The sequence below is a fragment of the Salvelinus namaycush genome, chromosome 7 (genome assembly GCF_016432855.1).
Source record: "Salvelinus namaycush isolate Seneca chromosome 7, SaNama_1.0, whole genome shotgun sequence".
Lineage (NCBI taxonomy): Eukaryota > Metazoa > Chordata > Actinopteri > Salmoniformes > Salmonidae > Salvelinus > Salvelinus namaycush.
Window position 1 is genome coordinate 25,038,392 of NC_052313.1, and position 17,494 is coordinate 25,055,885.

Here is a 17,494-nt window from a genome sequence, read left to right on the forward strand (position 1 = left end):
GGATGGGAGCATCTGCTGAATTGCTCATTTGTAATGTAAATATAGTGCTATGTATGTATATTTATGTATTTTATTTGTTATGTTGTTTCCTGTTTGGACCGCAGGAAGAGTAGCCGCTGCCTCGGCAGCAGCTAATTGGGGATCCTAATAAGTACTAAAATAACGGAGGCCAGCCAGTCAGTGAGGCGGAGAGAGGCTGTGGTGCAATGGAGTCCATGTCCTCTCCCAGTCCCAGTCACACAGGTGCTGCTGTCACTCTGCAGCCTGGGGGCTGGAGCCAGGTAGGGAGGGAGAAGCAGATGTGTGGTTTCTCTGGGGCCTGGGCAGAGAGAGACAGAGAGTAGCTCGGCATGGACAGACCGGTAGGATTGTTGAGCTGCTGCCGGCCGAGAGTACTTAGCACCTCCGAACACAGTACCGGCCGCAATATGCAAACTGAGCGCAAACCGATTGTACATGTAGATAACGGGAAAAAATGACATCCGGTCTCTATAACACACCGCAAGCGAATAAACAGCGAACGAATGCCCCCCCTACTATACAGACCGACAATCGGTCTGGTGAGTTTTCTCCATAACTTTAAACAGCTCTGTGGGGTTCTGGGTGCTGCTGGCTGGTCTCTCTCCGGTTACCTTGACAAGAGGACCCTGGCGCTTCTCCTTCCCCACTGTCCACTTCCTGTCTGGGCTGGAGTGTGCCAGAGAGACTTGATTGAAGGAGTGGTAATGCTGTTATAGTGGGCAAATAATGGGTCAACTAACTGGGTTCCTCTGAAGTCTAAAGGAGGACGTGCCCAATTGGATAACTGGATGTGCCCTATTGAGTGGTCCTCCTCTTTAGTATTGTCCCCCCCCAAATAAATTCCCAACAAATCCATGCCAACAGCACCCCATATCTGATACACTGAATTCACTCCCCCGCAACTCTGCCAGCCAGCCAGGCAGCAATCTAATATGCCATGTGGACGGATATCTGAGACAGGGGATGGTCTCTGTAGGAGAGGTGATTGGATTTGGAGAGGCCATAGTGAAGTTAACCCACAGAGCTAAAAATGTGATTCAATGGACTGCACTGTGGATGATTCCTAGGAGTAAAATCTCGGGGTGAGGAAAAGCCACTGAGGCATTTCATCTGACCCACAGCACACCGCGATGGTGGAGAAGCTCAGTAATAGAATCTTCTAGGAGGGCAGGGCAAAGTTCACGATAGCAGTCACACACACATACACACACACACTCTTGGGCTTATCCATGTCTCCCACGCAGAGCGCTGCAGGGCCTGTATCCCCCCACAGACAAAGGCCCTCTGTGACCTCCACATCTAAACATGTACAGGAGGAGGAGGAGAGAGAGAGAGGCTCCGGTTCTCAGGGCCGCCTACCCACCAGGCCTCCAAGACCATCTCCAAGAGACCTCTCCCCCCACTGACTGAAACACACACACACACACGCACACACGTACACATTCCTGCCGGAGGCTGGAACACCACGACCTTCACAGCTCCACATCCGTGCAACAGTGTATGTGTCTGTTTCTGAAGGAATGTGGCTGGCCTTTCAGATGTTCTATCTCCGGAGAGAGGGTAGTGTTGTCTTTACCTAACTGTGGTAAATGTTCATCGGGATGAGTCTCAAATGGCACCTTTTTCCCTTTATAGTGCACTACTTTTGACCTGAGCCCTATTGGACTATAGCCTATAGGGAATCGGTTCCCATTCGGGACGCATCGTGGGAGTGAAACAGAAAGTAAAGCGTCACGGCTCCCCACAAACGAACAAACTTGAAAGATTCCTGCCCGTACGTCAAAATATTTCCCTACTCGGCAGTCTTCACAGTGAGCCGGGGTCTCGTAACTCGCCGGCATTGCAGTGAATATGATAATCAAGACGATTCCACTCCTTCAAATCTATTGAGAGAAGAGGCAGGTATGAAGGAAAATAAGCAGGGGAAATATTTGGCCTGGAGTAGTGCGAGAGAGAGACTCATCAAGGTTAATTGGTCTGTTGAGAGGATAGTCATCTGGCTCATCCACCGCCTCTGCTCATTGTTTCCCTAAGTCTATGCTGGGCTGAACCTTATACAGCCCCTAAAAAGCCTCAACATAACCCGGGCAAGGTACTGTACACTTGCCCTATTCCCACTACAATATATGAAGGAGAGTCTGAGAAGTAGAGTGGAGAAAGAGGTCACAGTTATGAAAACTTAGGACACTAAAGAGGCCTTTCTACTGACTCTGAAAAACACCAAAAGAAAGATGCCCAGGGTCCCTGCTCATCTGCGTGAACATGCCTTGGGCATTCTGCAAGGAGGCATGAGGACTGTAGATGTGGCCAGGGCAATAAATTGCAACGTTCGTACTGTGAGATGCCAAAGACAACGTCGCCTATGGGCACAAACGTTGGACCAGAGAGGACTGGAAAAAAGTGCTCTTCACTGACGAGTCGCGGTTTTGTCTCACCAGGGGTGATGGTCGGATTCTCATTTATCGTCGAAGGAATGAGAGTTACACCAAGGCCTGTACTCTGGAGTGGGATCGATTTGGAGGTGGAGGGTCCGTCATGGTCTGGGGCGGTGTGTCACAGCATCATTGGACTGAGCTTGTTGTCATTGCAGGAAATCTCAACGCTGTGTGTTACAGTGAAGACATCCTCCTCTCTCATGTGGTACCCTTCCTGCAGGTTCATCCTGACATGACCCTCCAGCATGACAATGCCACTAGCCATGCTGCTCGTTCTGTGCATGATTTCCTGCAAGACAGGAATGTCAGTGTTCTGCCATAGCCAGCGAAGAGCCCGGATCTTAATCCCATTGAGCACGTCTGGGACCTGTTGGATCGGAGGGTGAGGGCTAGGGCCATTCCCCCCAGAAATGTCTGGGAACTTGCAGGTGCCTTGGTGGAAGAGTGGGGTAACATCTCACAGCAAGAACTGGTAAATCTGGTGCAGTCCATGAGGAGGCGATGCACTGCAGTACTTAATGCAGGTGGTGGCCACACCAGATACTGACTGTTACTTTTCATTTTGACCCCACCTTTGTTCAGGGACACATTATTCAATTCCTGTTAGTAAACTTGTTCAGTTTATGTCTCAGTTGTTGAATCTTGTTATGTTCATACAAATATTTACACATGTTAAGTTTGCTGAAAATAAACACAGTTGACAGTTTCTTTTTTTGCCGATTTTATGTGCGGACCACAGGCGGCAGGTGGCACCTTAATTGGGGAGGACGGCCTCATAGTAATGGCTGGAACGGATTAAATGGAATAGTATCGTTACACATGTGTTTGATACCATTCCATTCGCTCGGTTCCAGACATTGTTATGTGCCGTTCTCCCATCAGCCTCCTGTGGCCCAGACAATTAAAGGTTTGATTTTCTGCTCTGTAGGCTACACTTTTTCATTTTAGCTTCAAGACAAAAGCACAGAGCTGCTATAAGAGCATGTCTTCATCAAGTAACGTTAGACAATCAAAAATGAACGATTAACCCTCTCATACAAACAAAAAAAGTACAGTAGGCCTACCTTACAACAAACCAGGCTTCATTTTTAAGAATTATTTTAGGCTTCAATATCATGCAAATTGTGACTGAAAATGTGGGTATAAGTGAATTTACCATGACAAGCTGTTTTATATGGAAGCTCATGCCCGCCATCACCAACAACAACAAAAAGAAATCGCCTCATGATATGTCAACGTGTACAATTAGTCTGTGCTTCAGTCTGATCAACTGTAGCCTACTGATAACAACCACAGCTGCAGGTAGCCTAGAGAAGCCTATGTGTTCTGATCCCATCTGGGCCGGGGGAAAAGTAACGTCATGTTTTTATAGCCTAAGCTATGTATTTGTAGCCTAAAATAGCCCTATTTACTTGTGTTCTGAGAAAATGTGATCAAATGTGGTCGATATTCACACTTCGGGTGGCTAGGCTACCTAGGCCTTTTGAATCCAAAATGACTGACTGGAATGAACCAATCATCAACACAATAGTGGTGACATACTGTATGAGTATCTTTTTTAATTACAGATACAGAGGCCTACATGATGCAACCCTGCATACAGCGAGCTCAGCCCTGTTCGTTTTTGTTCAATCGCAGTTTTTGTCTCTTTGTCGTGTAAAGGGTTTTAATGTTTTCATCCTCCATAGGGCCAGGAGTTTTTCCAGGAGTTTTTTAAACCATTTGACCTGATTACAAAAAAGTATCTGGTTCCATCATAGCCCATATACAGCTAGCTGCCTTATTACTATGTCATACGCTACAATTAGGGTCCGGAGTTGGTTAGATTAGCCTATTACCAGATCAGGAAAAACTCTGGGGCCCTGGAAACCTATTGGATAACCTCAAGTCTTTTTTAAACCTCCCGCTTTGGGCTGGATGTGTCAATGTGTAGTTCATACACGCATGATCTATGAGCAGAATTACTGTCTTACCTCAATTATCCACGAAATCCCTTGTTTGAAGTGGCGTGGCACGGGTTCAAGAAAACAGTCGCTTTCAAACTAGGGATTTCGTGGCTAATTGAGGTAAGGCAGTAATTCCGCTCATCGATTATCCATGTATGAACTACACATTGACACATCCGGGAGGTTTAAAAAAGACTTTCTTAGTCACCAAAGTACCGGAGCATGCCTTTAAATGTCCAATACAATTGATATCATTTCGATTTAGTCATAGGCCTTATAACTTGTAATAGATGGGTAAGGATTTGCAAAGACATAGATGCCCACTTCTGGGACTCGATAAGGAACAATCTCTATGACAGCCTGATGTCTTTGGGTTTTAGCTATGTCAGTCTAAACAAAACACACATTCATAACAACTCCACAATCACAGCATTCTGCTTATCATCATTTTGTTACCAAAACAAGTCACAATGGTATTCCCAGGTCAGTTAATACTCCATATGTTGTGACAGCAGTGACTAACCTTATGCCTTTCCCCCAACCATGTGAAATTCACTCACTACGATTTATTTTAAGTAAGATTAAATAAGCTCAACTTCCTGCATTTCAAGCATTTGTTATCCCCACTGAAGCAAGCTCCAAAAACATTCATTCAAACCTAAGCCACATGACCATATATGTTCAAATGATCATAGCAACGTGCTTATCTTACGACTGCTCTGAGACTGTTTTGAATGAGCTGGTCGCTTCCCCCACTCACTGGCTGCCTTTGACTCCAAGCATGCTCAGTGTGCTCTGGTAGCCAGGGGGTTGGCTGCTACTAGCCCCTCGCTCTCTTCTTTCCTTCTCTCTCTCTCTCTCTTTTTGTATTACAAATGCCTGTGACCCTCTGCTCCCTCTCTCTCTCCTTCCCTCCCGTCTTCAAAAAGGAAAAGAGTGTGGGATTCAGGGGGACTGGAAATAACCTTCACGTCGGACGGCTTTCCCAGCTCTCTCGCTCTCACACAGACCGCCTCTGCTCTGTGCCGACGCTCTCTCTCACACACACAAACATGCTTGAGTAGTCACACATAACACACGCCAGGGTCTGGTTCTCTCGCTCTCAATGAGAGACAGCGCTACTAGGCTACTCACCACTCCATGGACCAGGAACTCAAACAGTTTGCTCTTGGTGGCTTTGCGCGCTCCCCCTGCCGTCTCCTCCGTGGCCATTTGCTCCGTCCCCTCGCTTCCCCCTGCTCCTACTACGTCTCCCTCTCTTTCTTTTGTCTTTCCCTCTCCCTCTGCCTCTCTTCCCCTTCACCCGGGCGTTCAAATCCCCTCCCTTGCTCCACTTTCCTCCTCTTTGTGCTCTTTTCCAGCTCTCTCCCCCTCTCTCTCTCCTTCGCTCTCTCTTAACCCTCTCAACCTCTGTGTTTTTGCCGTGCAGCCCTGCCCTGCCGAGGCTCTCTCACTGTCTCGCAGAACACTTTTTAGTTGAGCTGCCTTTCAGGAGCAGGAGCCCGGCGAAGAGGGGGAGTGGGGGCCCCGGCAGGGGGGTTTGAGCCGGCCCACCCCGCCGGCCCCCCGCCACAGCTGTTGCATTCCATTGGTAGATAACGGCATGCTGTGTGCCTGGCTGTTTGAGAACAGGGACTGGGGAGGTTATCTTCAGTTAGCCATTCCCACCCCCTAGCGACGAGCCCAGAGGCCACGGTCAACCCCTCAGCACAACTGATTCTCAAAAAAGGACAAGTGGCTCTTAAATGGGACACACTGTATATTACAAACCTAGGGCACACAGACAGTGTCAAAGCTAAATCACTACAACCTATGTGTCCGACTGTTTGTACCCTGTTGCCTCTCAAGTAACAGGATCACAAATGTAGCGGAAAAGCCATCTGCCATCTATACACAATATCGTGATATAGATAGACTATCATGGTAACACAGCCTATAGCACGATCATTGGTCAGTGAGGAAAAGATTCAGACTCTGTATCCAAAAACAAAGAACAGTTCCTGGTTGGACACAGCTGTGTGCACCACCATGTCTAATGAGCCTGCTAATATCCGTTCTGCCTCCAAAGCCCACTTCACAATGGGAAAGGACCTCCTCCAGAACACCTTCACTTCCTGTCTTTCAATGTCTGTGTCCCAAAATGGCACCCTATTCCCTATAGTGCACTCAAAGGTGGTGGACTACGTAGGGAATAGGTTGCCATTTGGGACAAAAACCATATCTGGCTTTAGCCTGGCTTTGTCCGAGGGGCATTCAGAAAGGTCCAGGGGTTCTCTCCCCTCTTCCCTTTGTTAGATATAGGATGAAGTGGGCCCTAGACAGTGATCCTGGGTCAGGTTTTGCATTTCCCCACTAATGGTTAAGGTTAGGATTGGGGGAGGGGAAGCTGATCCTAGCTCTGTACCTAGGGGAAACTTCACCCCGGAGCCTTTGTCAGTCTGTCTCATGGTCGGGTTACTAAAAAGTGAAGAGAGAGCCCTGTCTGGGTTGCAGACATAGCCGCAGGTCATATTTCTGACTCACAGACTTCTCCTCCCCCCCCTCTTTCTCCTCCCTCCTTCCCTCCATCCAACAAACCGGGGGTTGAAATATTCATGAGTTGATTTGAATGACAAAGGGGTGTGAAGTGGGACAGGATCAAAGGGCATCGGCTTATGACACATGCCAGTTGTTACCATTATCACCAGCAGCTCTGTGATCTGTGGCCAAGGTGAGAAATGGTAGTGGCAGTGGTGGGTTACAGATAGGAGGAGGGAACCATATCAACCACTTGAATGAATAAAAGGTTTAAAACCAGATGCCCCAGAGTGAAGGATTCAAACAGTTCCATCAAATCCCTAATTCAAACAGATCACAAACCTGACAGCAGAAAACATTTTTGACAAATAGTTTACCCTAATGCTCTCTGTCGTCAGTCTCCTGCAAAATGGATTTGATGCAAGTGTTTTCTACTGAAATGGCAGAGGAGATGGGACAGCACTGGGGGAGGGGAGTACTGTCTGTATTAAGGGGCATCTAGTCCCCACCCCTCCATACTCGGAGCTTGGACTTCAGCGGTCTGGCAAGTGAGGGAGCCGGTCTTCAACAAGTGACAGCAGTGCGGTTCAGTTATTGTAGTAAAGGGCCAGCTGTTATGTGGGCCTGTAAACGCCTAGGTCAGAGGTCTCAACCTGTGACCTTCCTAGAGTGGCTCTGACCCCTATCGGAGGGAGCAGTGGCACCCAGCACCATTCATCATTTAACTAGCAGGAGGAAACTGAGAAAGATGTCTGCATGGTCATTATGTCAGAAACAGTCAGCAACAGACAACCATGTTCCAAATAAAAGCATACAGAATCCTAGGATAGGTCAGCTAATGATGCCAAATTATAATTCCACAGTTATTGACTGGTGTTTGAGTCTTTCAATAATTGCAATCCATCTATTGAGCAGCGTGCTCTGTCCTCCTCATCCCTCTTTTAATTGTGCCCTTCGGGCTTTCCCTTATAGGTGGCGACACCTACTGTTGAGATGAGTGAAATGCCTCCTGACGTTGTGCTCTAGAGTAGCTGTGCTGCAAAGCATCATAGATCTTGGGGTTTAATGGTTGACTCCATCCATCAGGCCCGTAAAAGATGTAGTGAATGATTATGTTAGTTAAATTGTGCATCTCTTTTATGCATAGAATAATAAAAAAAAATATATATGTATAAAATGATGTATTATATAACATACATCTGCTCTGGTGTACAGTCAAGCAAGCACCAAACAAATCACCTTAAAACAAACAGAGTCAGAGATAAACGTTGTCCTTGTTTCTCCAGCAAATGGCACGTGGGCGTCAAAAGACAACAAAGGGATCCAACCGTTCAGGAAGCGGCACGGACGGTTTGTGCGCAGAAGTACCCCTTGCTGGATCCCCGCAGTCTCCCTCACCAATAGGCCAACCAGTTTCACCAAACGGCCATGACCCATTCTGTAGCACAGGGGAGAGGGGGGCTAACAGGGGGTAATCGCTTGCTGGGAGCAGTAGTAGTACTATAATGGCCAGTAGAGGGGGCACATACTGCTGCTATATGAGCAGACACCCCTGTCTAGGAGGGGACTATAATGAGTCTGCTTGAATGAAAAGGACCCCTCCCTCACAGACTGTGTGATGCAGTGTGCTATAGGAATATGTGGAAATATACTACACCCAGTTATGAATAATTTATTTCCACAATCTCCTTTTTGCCATTTAAAGGGGATATATATATATAATTTTTTTTACTTTTAAATTAATTTAAATTGAATCACAGATCGCTCTTTTATTCATTCATTCCTACAGTGTCTGAATGGGCAGACATACACTATTCTCGTGTGACCACTAGGGAGAGACACTGAGCACACAGCAGTGTATGTTGAGCATACTGCAGTACAGTTTCATCAAAGCATCGTCATTAGTTCTACTGCTAAATTTCCACTCGAGGTTAAATTGAAGTCAGTGGTCATCAATGACATTGTAAAAATCCCAATCAAAACATAGAACATATGCAACAGGCTATATAATTCAATAAAAACGTGGATAAATAATACAAATGTAATGGGCTAGAATGACATTGTTTTAAATCTATCATAACCGATTCATAACTACAAAAGTAATCATGCCTTCCAGTATGTAACCATAAACTAACGCGATTCCCGAGACGCCCATAACAAATCGCTGGATACCGACTTTTTATTTTATTTGACATCGCTGCTAAAAGTGGTGGTGCAGCAGTGTAACAATAGACTTAGCAAAGAAAAGGGAAAATCCATACACAGTTTGGCCACAGCCAGTCTCTCAATACACCCGCTTTGTCTACATTCTCCAAGTATTCATTAGAGAGACGCAGGAATGAGAAGAGAGAGAGAAAGGAGAATGAGCGAACGAATGAAAGAGAGAAAGGACTCAGAGAGAGCGAGGGGGGATAGGGGGAACATAATAGGTATTCCAGAAAGTACTGACGCGGTTTCGTTTTACAGTACAGTATGGTGCCCCCTTCACATGCTTATACCATATATATATAATATATATACACACACACACACACACACACACACACACACGCACAACGTTAGAGTACACACTACACACAAACTCCTCCACGTTATTGTCACAGTTGGGGTGCGTGCGGGGGAATGCAATAAAGACGGGATTCCCTCCTGTCGGGCCCATTCTCTTTCTTTCTTCAGTGTGAGAGCAAACAAACCCCTGCTGAAGCTGGTTGAGGGGCTGAGCTCCAGGACCGCAGCTCTCTATAGGCTTTTGGGCCCCACCATCAAAGGAAGGAATACAAAAGCACAAGGAGCTGCACCTTTACTAAGAACTCTGGATTAAGGAGGGAAAAAATTCCAGGAAAGATTTCTCTGGGGCACACATTTGAAATAGTCAGACCGGTAGAGACAGGAATTCAAGCGACACAGAAAACACTTGCATAGTAACAGGATATTACATATACTGATGAAAAATATAAATGCAACAATTTCAATGATTTCCAGTTCATGTAAGGAAATCAGTCAATTGAAATAAATTCATTAGGCCCTAATTTATGGATTTCACATGACTGGGCAGGGTCACAGTCATGTGAGGAGCCAGGCCCAGCCAATCAGAATTTGTTTTTCTCCACAAAAGGGATTTATTACAGACATAAACACGTATCAATACATTTTTTGGTACGTATTTCACTTCATGAAACATGGGACCAACACATGTTGCGTTTATATTTTTCTTCAGTATATTAGCATGAAGTAGTCATAGGTTAGCAATAGGATAGTAATAGAATACAGTAGATATTATCAAACTCCATTAGGAAAAAACTTGATGCCAGAAATGCAGATTAAGCATACGACAAATATTCTTAACAGGTGGATGACTGCATGCATTGATACCAGTATAAAAGTCCAGCTAATCATCATTCCAGGAGTGGTTTCAGCACCTGACCTGGGCTATTACAGATTTGAGACTAGTTTAGAATAAGACCTTGGGTTGCAGCAGGAGTTGTTTGGGACAAAGCATCTTTATCCAGGGAGCATTTACGGTTGAGCTGCTTGGCAGAAGCCCCTTCACCGCTCCCCTCGCACTGAAAGGGAGCATTGTGAGAGTGGATGGAGACTCCGTCCACAGCCTCACAATGAGCGGAGTTTCCCAGCACTGCAGCCTTAGGCGGGCGACAACAATCGACACACTGCAGGAAGGCTTCTGGACATTACCCGAGGGCATTTCCTGTTTGCCGTCGCCATAGCAACCACTTTTCCTACCTTTCCATTACAGGTAGCAACTCAACCTGCAGCCAATGAGAAACTGGGACATGGTGGAAATATTGTAGTCGATTTACTTTAACTGTTACAGTAGATGCTAGTTTAGTGCCAATGTAGACTAGTACAAGCCTTAACATACCAAAACTTGAGTTGGGTGTTGAGCAAAAACACATACTGTATCTGCCGGTATTAGGCCAAATAAAATGGGCAGTTTTCTGACAAGCTTTGTGTCAACAGTAAGTCCCATAGCGGAGAGACACGGTAGCTATAGCAGGAAACATAGCTAGCTACTGTGGTTACTAAGGCTACAGTTCAGAAATCCAGTAACCGGGCCTCCCACCCCTCCCCTACAGGACCTCAGAGCCGCCCTGTGCTGTGCTGCTGGGTCACCCAATACACTACACTAATCCACAGTGAAACGCAGAATCACAGACAGTCAGCCATCATGAATGTACATGAACCAGCCAGGCGTCTCATCTAAGAAAAATAGCATTGGGACAGGATATTCCGAATATGCACTGGCAACCCTCTCCTCTTGGTACAGAAAGCCTCTCCTCCCCCTCTACTCTAACCTAGTTTGCATACAGCTATCTAGCCTAGATCCTTCAGCACCACTCTGCCCAGGCAGGATGGAAGAGAGGGCAAACAGAATGAGGCCAGGGCTGTGTCCCATATAGAACCCTATTCCCATAGGGCGTGGTCAAAAGTAGTGCACTATGTAGGGAATAGTGTGCCATTTGGCCGCAGACCATGTGCATAAGGAGGACTTTCATCAGACTGTTCCCAGTCCAAGATAGGGAGTCTCAAGAGAAACAACAGCAGTGGAAGTTATACCAAAGCAACTGATTGATTCTATGATTAAAGTATCTGGGATAATTCACCATGCCAAAATGGGACATTGGAGGGGGAAGTGGGTGAAGTGAACTGGAAACAAAGGGGCAGACAGGACTGGCAGTGGTTCCCCAATCCAGATCTAATGCTGCATGCGCTTGAGACCTAATGATGCTCATTAAATGTTGTACACTGAACAAAAAATAAATGCAACATGTAAAGTGTTGGTCCCATGTTTCATGAGCTGAAATAAATATTCCAGATTTTTTCCATAGGCACAATAATCTTATTTCTTTCAAACTGTGTGCACAAATTTGTTTACATCCCTGTTAGTGAACATTTATCCTTAGCCAAGATAACACAATGCCACAAGTTGAGGGAGCGTGCAATTGGCATGCTGACTGCAGGAATGTCCACCAGAGCTGTTGCCAGAGAATTTAATGTTCATTTCTCTACCATAAGCCGACTCGACTCCAACGTCGTTTTAGAGAATTTGGCAGTACGTCCAACCCGCCTCACAACCGCAAACCACGTGTAACCACGCCAGCCCAGGACTTCCACATCCGGGTTCACCTGTCTGAGACCAGCCACCCGGACAGCTGATGAAACTGAGGAGTATTTCTATCTGTAATAAAGCCCTTTTGTGGGGAAAAACTCATTCTGATTGGCTGCGCCTCTGCCCAGTCATGTGAAATCTATAGATTAGGGCCCAATTAATTTATTTCAATTGACTGATTGCCTTAGTAACTGTAACTCAGTAAAATCATTGAAATTGTTGCATGTTGCGTTTATATTTTTGTTCAGTAGAAAACCTAGTGTGTTGTTCAACATGTCAGTCTGACAGTATGGAAAATTACATCAAAAAAGTAATGTACTGAAACTGCTTCCGTCTGCGCAGGTAGGCCATAGAAAAGTGATGACACCCATCAACCAAACGACAAAATCACCCCTACTGCCAACATCAATCCATACAGCTGCTGATGGCCATATTTGGATGGTTTTCATTTGCAACTTGGCTGCACTGCACGCTGTCTGGGTGCACACTCTTTATGGATGCACGGCTCTTGGGGCCATGGTGCTGGTGCAGTATTGAGTGTTTGCATTTAAATGGGTCAGCCTTGGTGAACCCAGACAGGCTGTCTCAGACACACGGTCACCCGAGCCTTTCCTGCATCACACCACTGCTCCATGTGCCTTCACTACACAGCACGGCCTGCTAGCATTTAAAGACAGAAGTACGTTAAAACATCCAGTTGAACATTTCTAAATAAACACTTATGGTAGGATAGTAGTGATTAAGAACACATATATGTAATATTCTGGCAAAGCTGGGTCTTTGCCATCTGTAATTAGGTTAGATAAATATAGTAATTTTGAACTAAAAGGTCGAAATTGCATCTCTTTTTTTGTGTGACTGGTGTTGCTGGTGTATAGCCAGTCTACTGAAACTAGACTACAACTAAATACATACATTTAACTGTATGTCCAGCCCTGTCTTCTTTGACCACAGTCCTGTACCACAGTCACAGCCTTCCCAAGCCACAGTCTCCTCAGCCACGTCCCCATGCTGGAAGTGCTGTAGCCAACTCTATTGTTTGTTGTCATGCCACATACAGCATAGGAGCAAGCTACAGTCTCCCTACTGTATTGTACGACTCGCGCACTATTCTAGCATGTCATTTCTGCACTTTCAAACTTTCAGTGAGTTTAGCCTTTCCTATCGAGCCCAAGTCTACCAAGCCAATACTGTAGTTCGTTTCCTGGGTAACAAAAGCTTGGCCCTTCTTTCATACGGCCAGGGCATTTCTTGCCAGCCAAATAAGGAAGTGGTCATTGTCCAGATCTCCCTGCAAGTAATCCTAAACACAAAAGCCAAGGCCCATTCAATAGGGTTAACAAATAATTGGGAAGAGCAGTACAAATTTGTCAACGTTTTAACTTAGGGCATAGTTTCAAAGACTTCAAAGACATTGCTGAATTTGAAATGCCTTGAACACAACGACAGAAAGTGGGTCATGATATGACCAATACCGTGCTTATATTCAGGTACAGTATAAGCCACGCTCTCAAGAAGTTCTGCTGTGAAGCCAAATCATGCCTCATGAGCAAAAATAAAACTATGGGCCCTCGAACAAAACGTTTATCCTACATCTCTCACTTGTTGGGGTGATGGGTCATCTATCTACTGGTATGCTAGATTCAAGAGAACAAAGAGGGATGGAAAGAAAGGGAAGGAAGGAGGGCAAGGGGGGAAGAAAGGAGAGAGGTAGATGTAGAGGGGTTCTATTACTGTTCAGCCATCCTTTAAGTGTCTCTTGTGAAAAAAGGGCAGATTTTTCAAATGGTACTTTTTCTTTCCCTGCAGACTTGAATGCAGCAGGGTAGACCGTCTGACTCCCTCTCAGGGCTTGAGGTAGAGGCTGACCCTAACTACAGATCTAGGATCAGTTTACCTTACTCACAGCCCTGGCCTTAACCACTTTGTAGATGGAAAAAAAGATCTGATCACTGGTCTGTACCAATGGCTGATGCTGACCTTCAGGGCTAAAGGGTCATGCCTCACCCCTCTAAAGTGACATGTGCCACACCTCTTATGTACATAGACAACAACACTGAAACCAAGCTTACTCCATCTTTACGAAGTTGGTGCTTTGTTACTGCCTTGAGGTAAGGTTTTCTCCCTTACACTTGTAAGCTACATAAGCAGTTGCAACCCGTTTTCCAATGAAAATGTTGTTTCGGCAGAGCCACAGTAACGCCCCACATTGCAAGGTGAAATGCTAACACTGCACGTGGGACAGTGCAGAAGCCACACATTCCAACAGGGTTATAGCATGGAAATCCATTGTTTTTCTTTGTCTGGATGGAATCTAAGCACAAGGGAGAATAAAATGCCGTGCATATACAGTACCAGTCAAAAGTTTGGACACACCTACTAATTCAAGGGTTTTACTATATTTGTACTATTTTCTTCATTGTAGAATACTAGTGAAGACATCAAAACTATGAAATAACACATATGGAATCATGTAGTAACCAAAAAAGTGTTAAACAAATCAAAATATATTTTATATTTGAGATACTTCAAAGTAGCCACCATTTGCCTTGATGACAGCTTTGCAACCTTTTGGCATTCTCTCAACCAGCTTCACCTGGAATGCTTTTCCAACAATCTTGAAGCAGTTCCCACATATGCTGAGCACTTGTTGGCTGCTTTTCTTTCTTTTCTGCAGTCCAACTCATCTCAATTGATTTGAGGTCGAGTGATTGTGGAGGACACGTCATCGGATGCAGCACTCCATCACTCTCCTTCTTGGTCAAATAGCCCTTACACAGCCTGGAGGTGGGTTGGGTCATTGTCCTGTTGAAAAATAAATTATAGTCCCACTAAGCGCAAACCAGACGGGATGGCTTATCGCTGCAGAATGCTGTGGTAGCCATGTTGGTTAAGTGTGCCTTGAAGTCTAAATAAATCACTGACAGTGTCACCAGCAAAGCATCCGACACCATCACACCTCCTCCATGCTTCACGGTGGGAACCACACATGCAGAGATCATCCGTTCATCTACTCTGCGTCTCCCAAAGACACGGCGGTTGAAACCAAAAATCTCAAATCAGACCAAAGGACAGATTTCCACCGATCTAATGTCCATTGCTCGTGTTTCTTGGCCCAAGCAAGTCTCTTCTTCTTATTGGTGTCCTTTAGTAGTGGTTTCTTTGCTGAAATTCGACCATGAAGGTCTGATTCACACAGTCTCCTCTGAGCAGTTGATGTTGAGATGTGTCTGTTACATGAAATCTGTGAGGCATTTATTTGGGCTGCAATTTCTGAGGCTGGTAACTCTAATGAACTTATCCCCTGCAGCAGAGGTAACTCTGGGTCTTCCTTTCCTGTGGCGGTCCTCATAAGAGCCAGTTTCATCATAGCGCTTGATGGTTTTTGTAACTGCACCTGAAGAAACTTTGAAAGTTCTTGAAATTTTCCACATTGACTGAACTTCATGTCTTAAAGTAATGATGGACTGTCGTTTCTCTTTGCTTATTTGAGCTGTTCTTGCCATAATAAGGACTCAGTCTTTTACCAAATAGGGCTATCAAATCAAATCACATTTTATTTGTCACATGCGCCGAATATACAACAGGTGTAGACCTTACCGTGAAATGCTTACTTACAAGCCCCTAACCAACAATGCAATTCAAGAAATGGAGTTAATAAAATATTTAATAAATAAACTAAGGTTAAAAAAAAATGAATAAAAAAGTAACACAATAAATGTACATAACAATAGGAGGCTATATACAGGGGGTACCGGTACTGAGTCAATGTGCGGGGGTACAGGTTAGTCGAAGTAATTTGTAAAGTGACTATGCATAGATAAACAGCGATTAGCAGCAGTGTAAAAACAGGGGGGGAGGGGGTCAATGTAAATAGTCCGGGTGGATTAATTGTTCAGCACACCTGTTAATTGAAATGCATTCCAGATGACTACCTCATGAAGCTGGTTGAGAGAATGCCAAGAGCGTGCAAAGCTGTCACCAAGGCAAAGGGTGGCTACTTTGAAGAATCTGATTTGTTTAACACTTATTTAGTCCCTACATGATTCCATGTGTTATTTCATAGTGTTGATGTCTTCACTATTATTCTACAATGTAGAAAAAAGCAACAAAAAAAAAAAAACTTGAATGAGTAGGTGTGTCCAAACTTTTGACTGGTACTGTATATCACCAAAATGTATTGGATGGAAAACTTCAGTACAACCACAGCAGTTGCTAGTAATAATGCACAACGAGTTTGGATATTGAATTATAAAGCTGTAAACTGAATCACTCTCTAACTGACTTGATTTGTAGCAAAAGAGGACAAATGATGAATAAGACAAATGCCACCACTAGCCTACATTCGCACAACAAATCTAGTCCACAGTGTTTTGCTGGAAGACCAAGTGAAAGTGCCTTATATCTCACACATACAGGTAACCGCCAAAATAAAGGAAACACCAACATAAAACGTCTTAATAGGACGTTGGGCCACCACGAGCCAGAACAGCTTCAATGCAGCTTGGCATAGATTCTACAAGTGTCTGGAACTCTATTAGAGGGATGCGACACCATTCTTCCACAAGAAATTCCATCATTTTGTTGATGGTGGTGGAAAACGCTGCCTCAGATGCCGCTCCAGAGTCTCCCACAATTGGGTTGAGATTTGGTGACTGACACGGCCATGGTTTACATCATTTTCATGTTCATCAAACCATTCAGTGACTACTCGTGCCCTGTGGACGGGGGGCATTGTAATCTTTTGAGGGCATAGCCATGGTAGCCAAAATAATGGGCAAAAATAATGGCATGATGGGATGTTAATTCCTGAATTAACTCAGGAACCACAACTGTGTGGAAGCACCTGCTTTCAATATACTTTGTATCCCTCATTTAGTGAAGTGTTTCCATTATTTGGGCAGTTACTTGTAGCTACTCCTAGCACTATCCTCACAATGAGTACCACCATTACTTGATTAGTATAGAGGCATTAGTGTTTCAGTTTTAAAATAATCCCAACACATTGCACAGATAATCAAAGACCCCTACATACTGTAGATAAATATATATATATATACACACCATTGTGACACAGAGTTGTCATAATGCTTCAGCAAATGTACATTACACCAGGGGTGTTGGTAGACACAATGTAAGTAACTTGATTTATGTCCCTCTAACTGCCCTGAATGCCTCTGCTGATCCTACAGCTATTGTATGCAGTAATCATGTGCCTATGAACCAGATGTATACTGTTAGCACTGAGCCGGTGTGCTCTAGGAGGAAGTCCACTGTGTGCAGCTCACCCTGCACTAACATAAATAACATGAGCATATCTACTTCTGCTAAGCTTCCCAGTAAAGCAATAAAAACAAGTAAGCATCCCAAAAGAAAAGTGCTCAAAATAGCCCATGTTAACATACGTAGCTTAAGAAACAAGGTTCATGAAATTAATAATTTGTTAG

General features: G+C 44.8%; 1 protein-coding gene across 2 annotated transcripts in view; it reads right to left on the reverse strand.

Moving 5' to 3' along the window:
* LOC120051137 (SWI/SNF-related matrix-associated actin-dependent regulator of chromatin subfamily D member 3) overlaps positions 1-5,902 on the reverse strand; it is a 29,650-nt gene extending 23,748 nt beyond the window's left edge. For both annotated transcript variants that reach the window (XM_038997833.1, XM_038997832.1), the window contains exon 1: positions 5,537-5,902. In XM_038997833.1, the coding sequence (XP_038853761.1) occupies positions 5,537-5,614 (78 nt within the window). In that variant the 5' untranslated portion in view covers positions 5,615-5,902. The remainder of the gene's footprint in view (positions 1-5,536) is intronic.
* Positions 5,903-17,494: the final 11,592 nt, after the last annotated feature.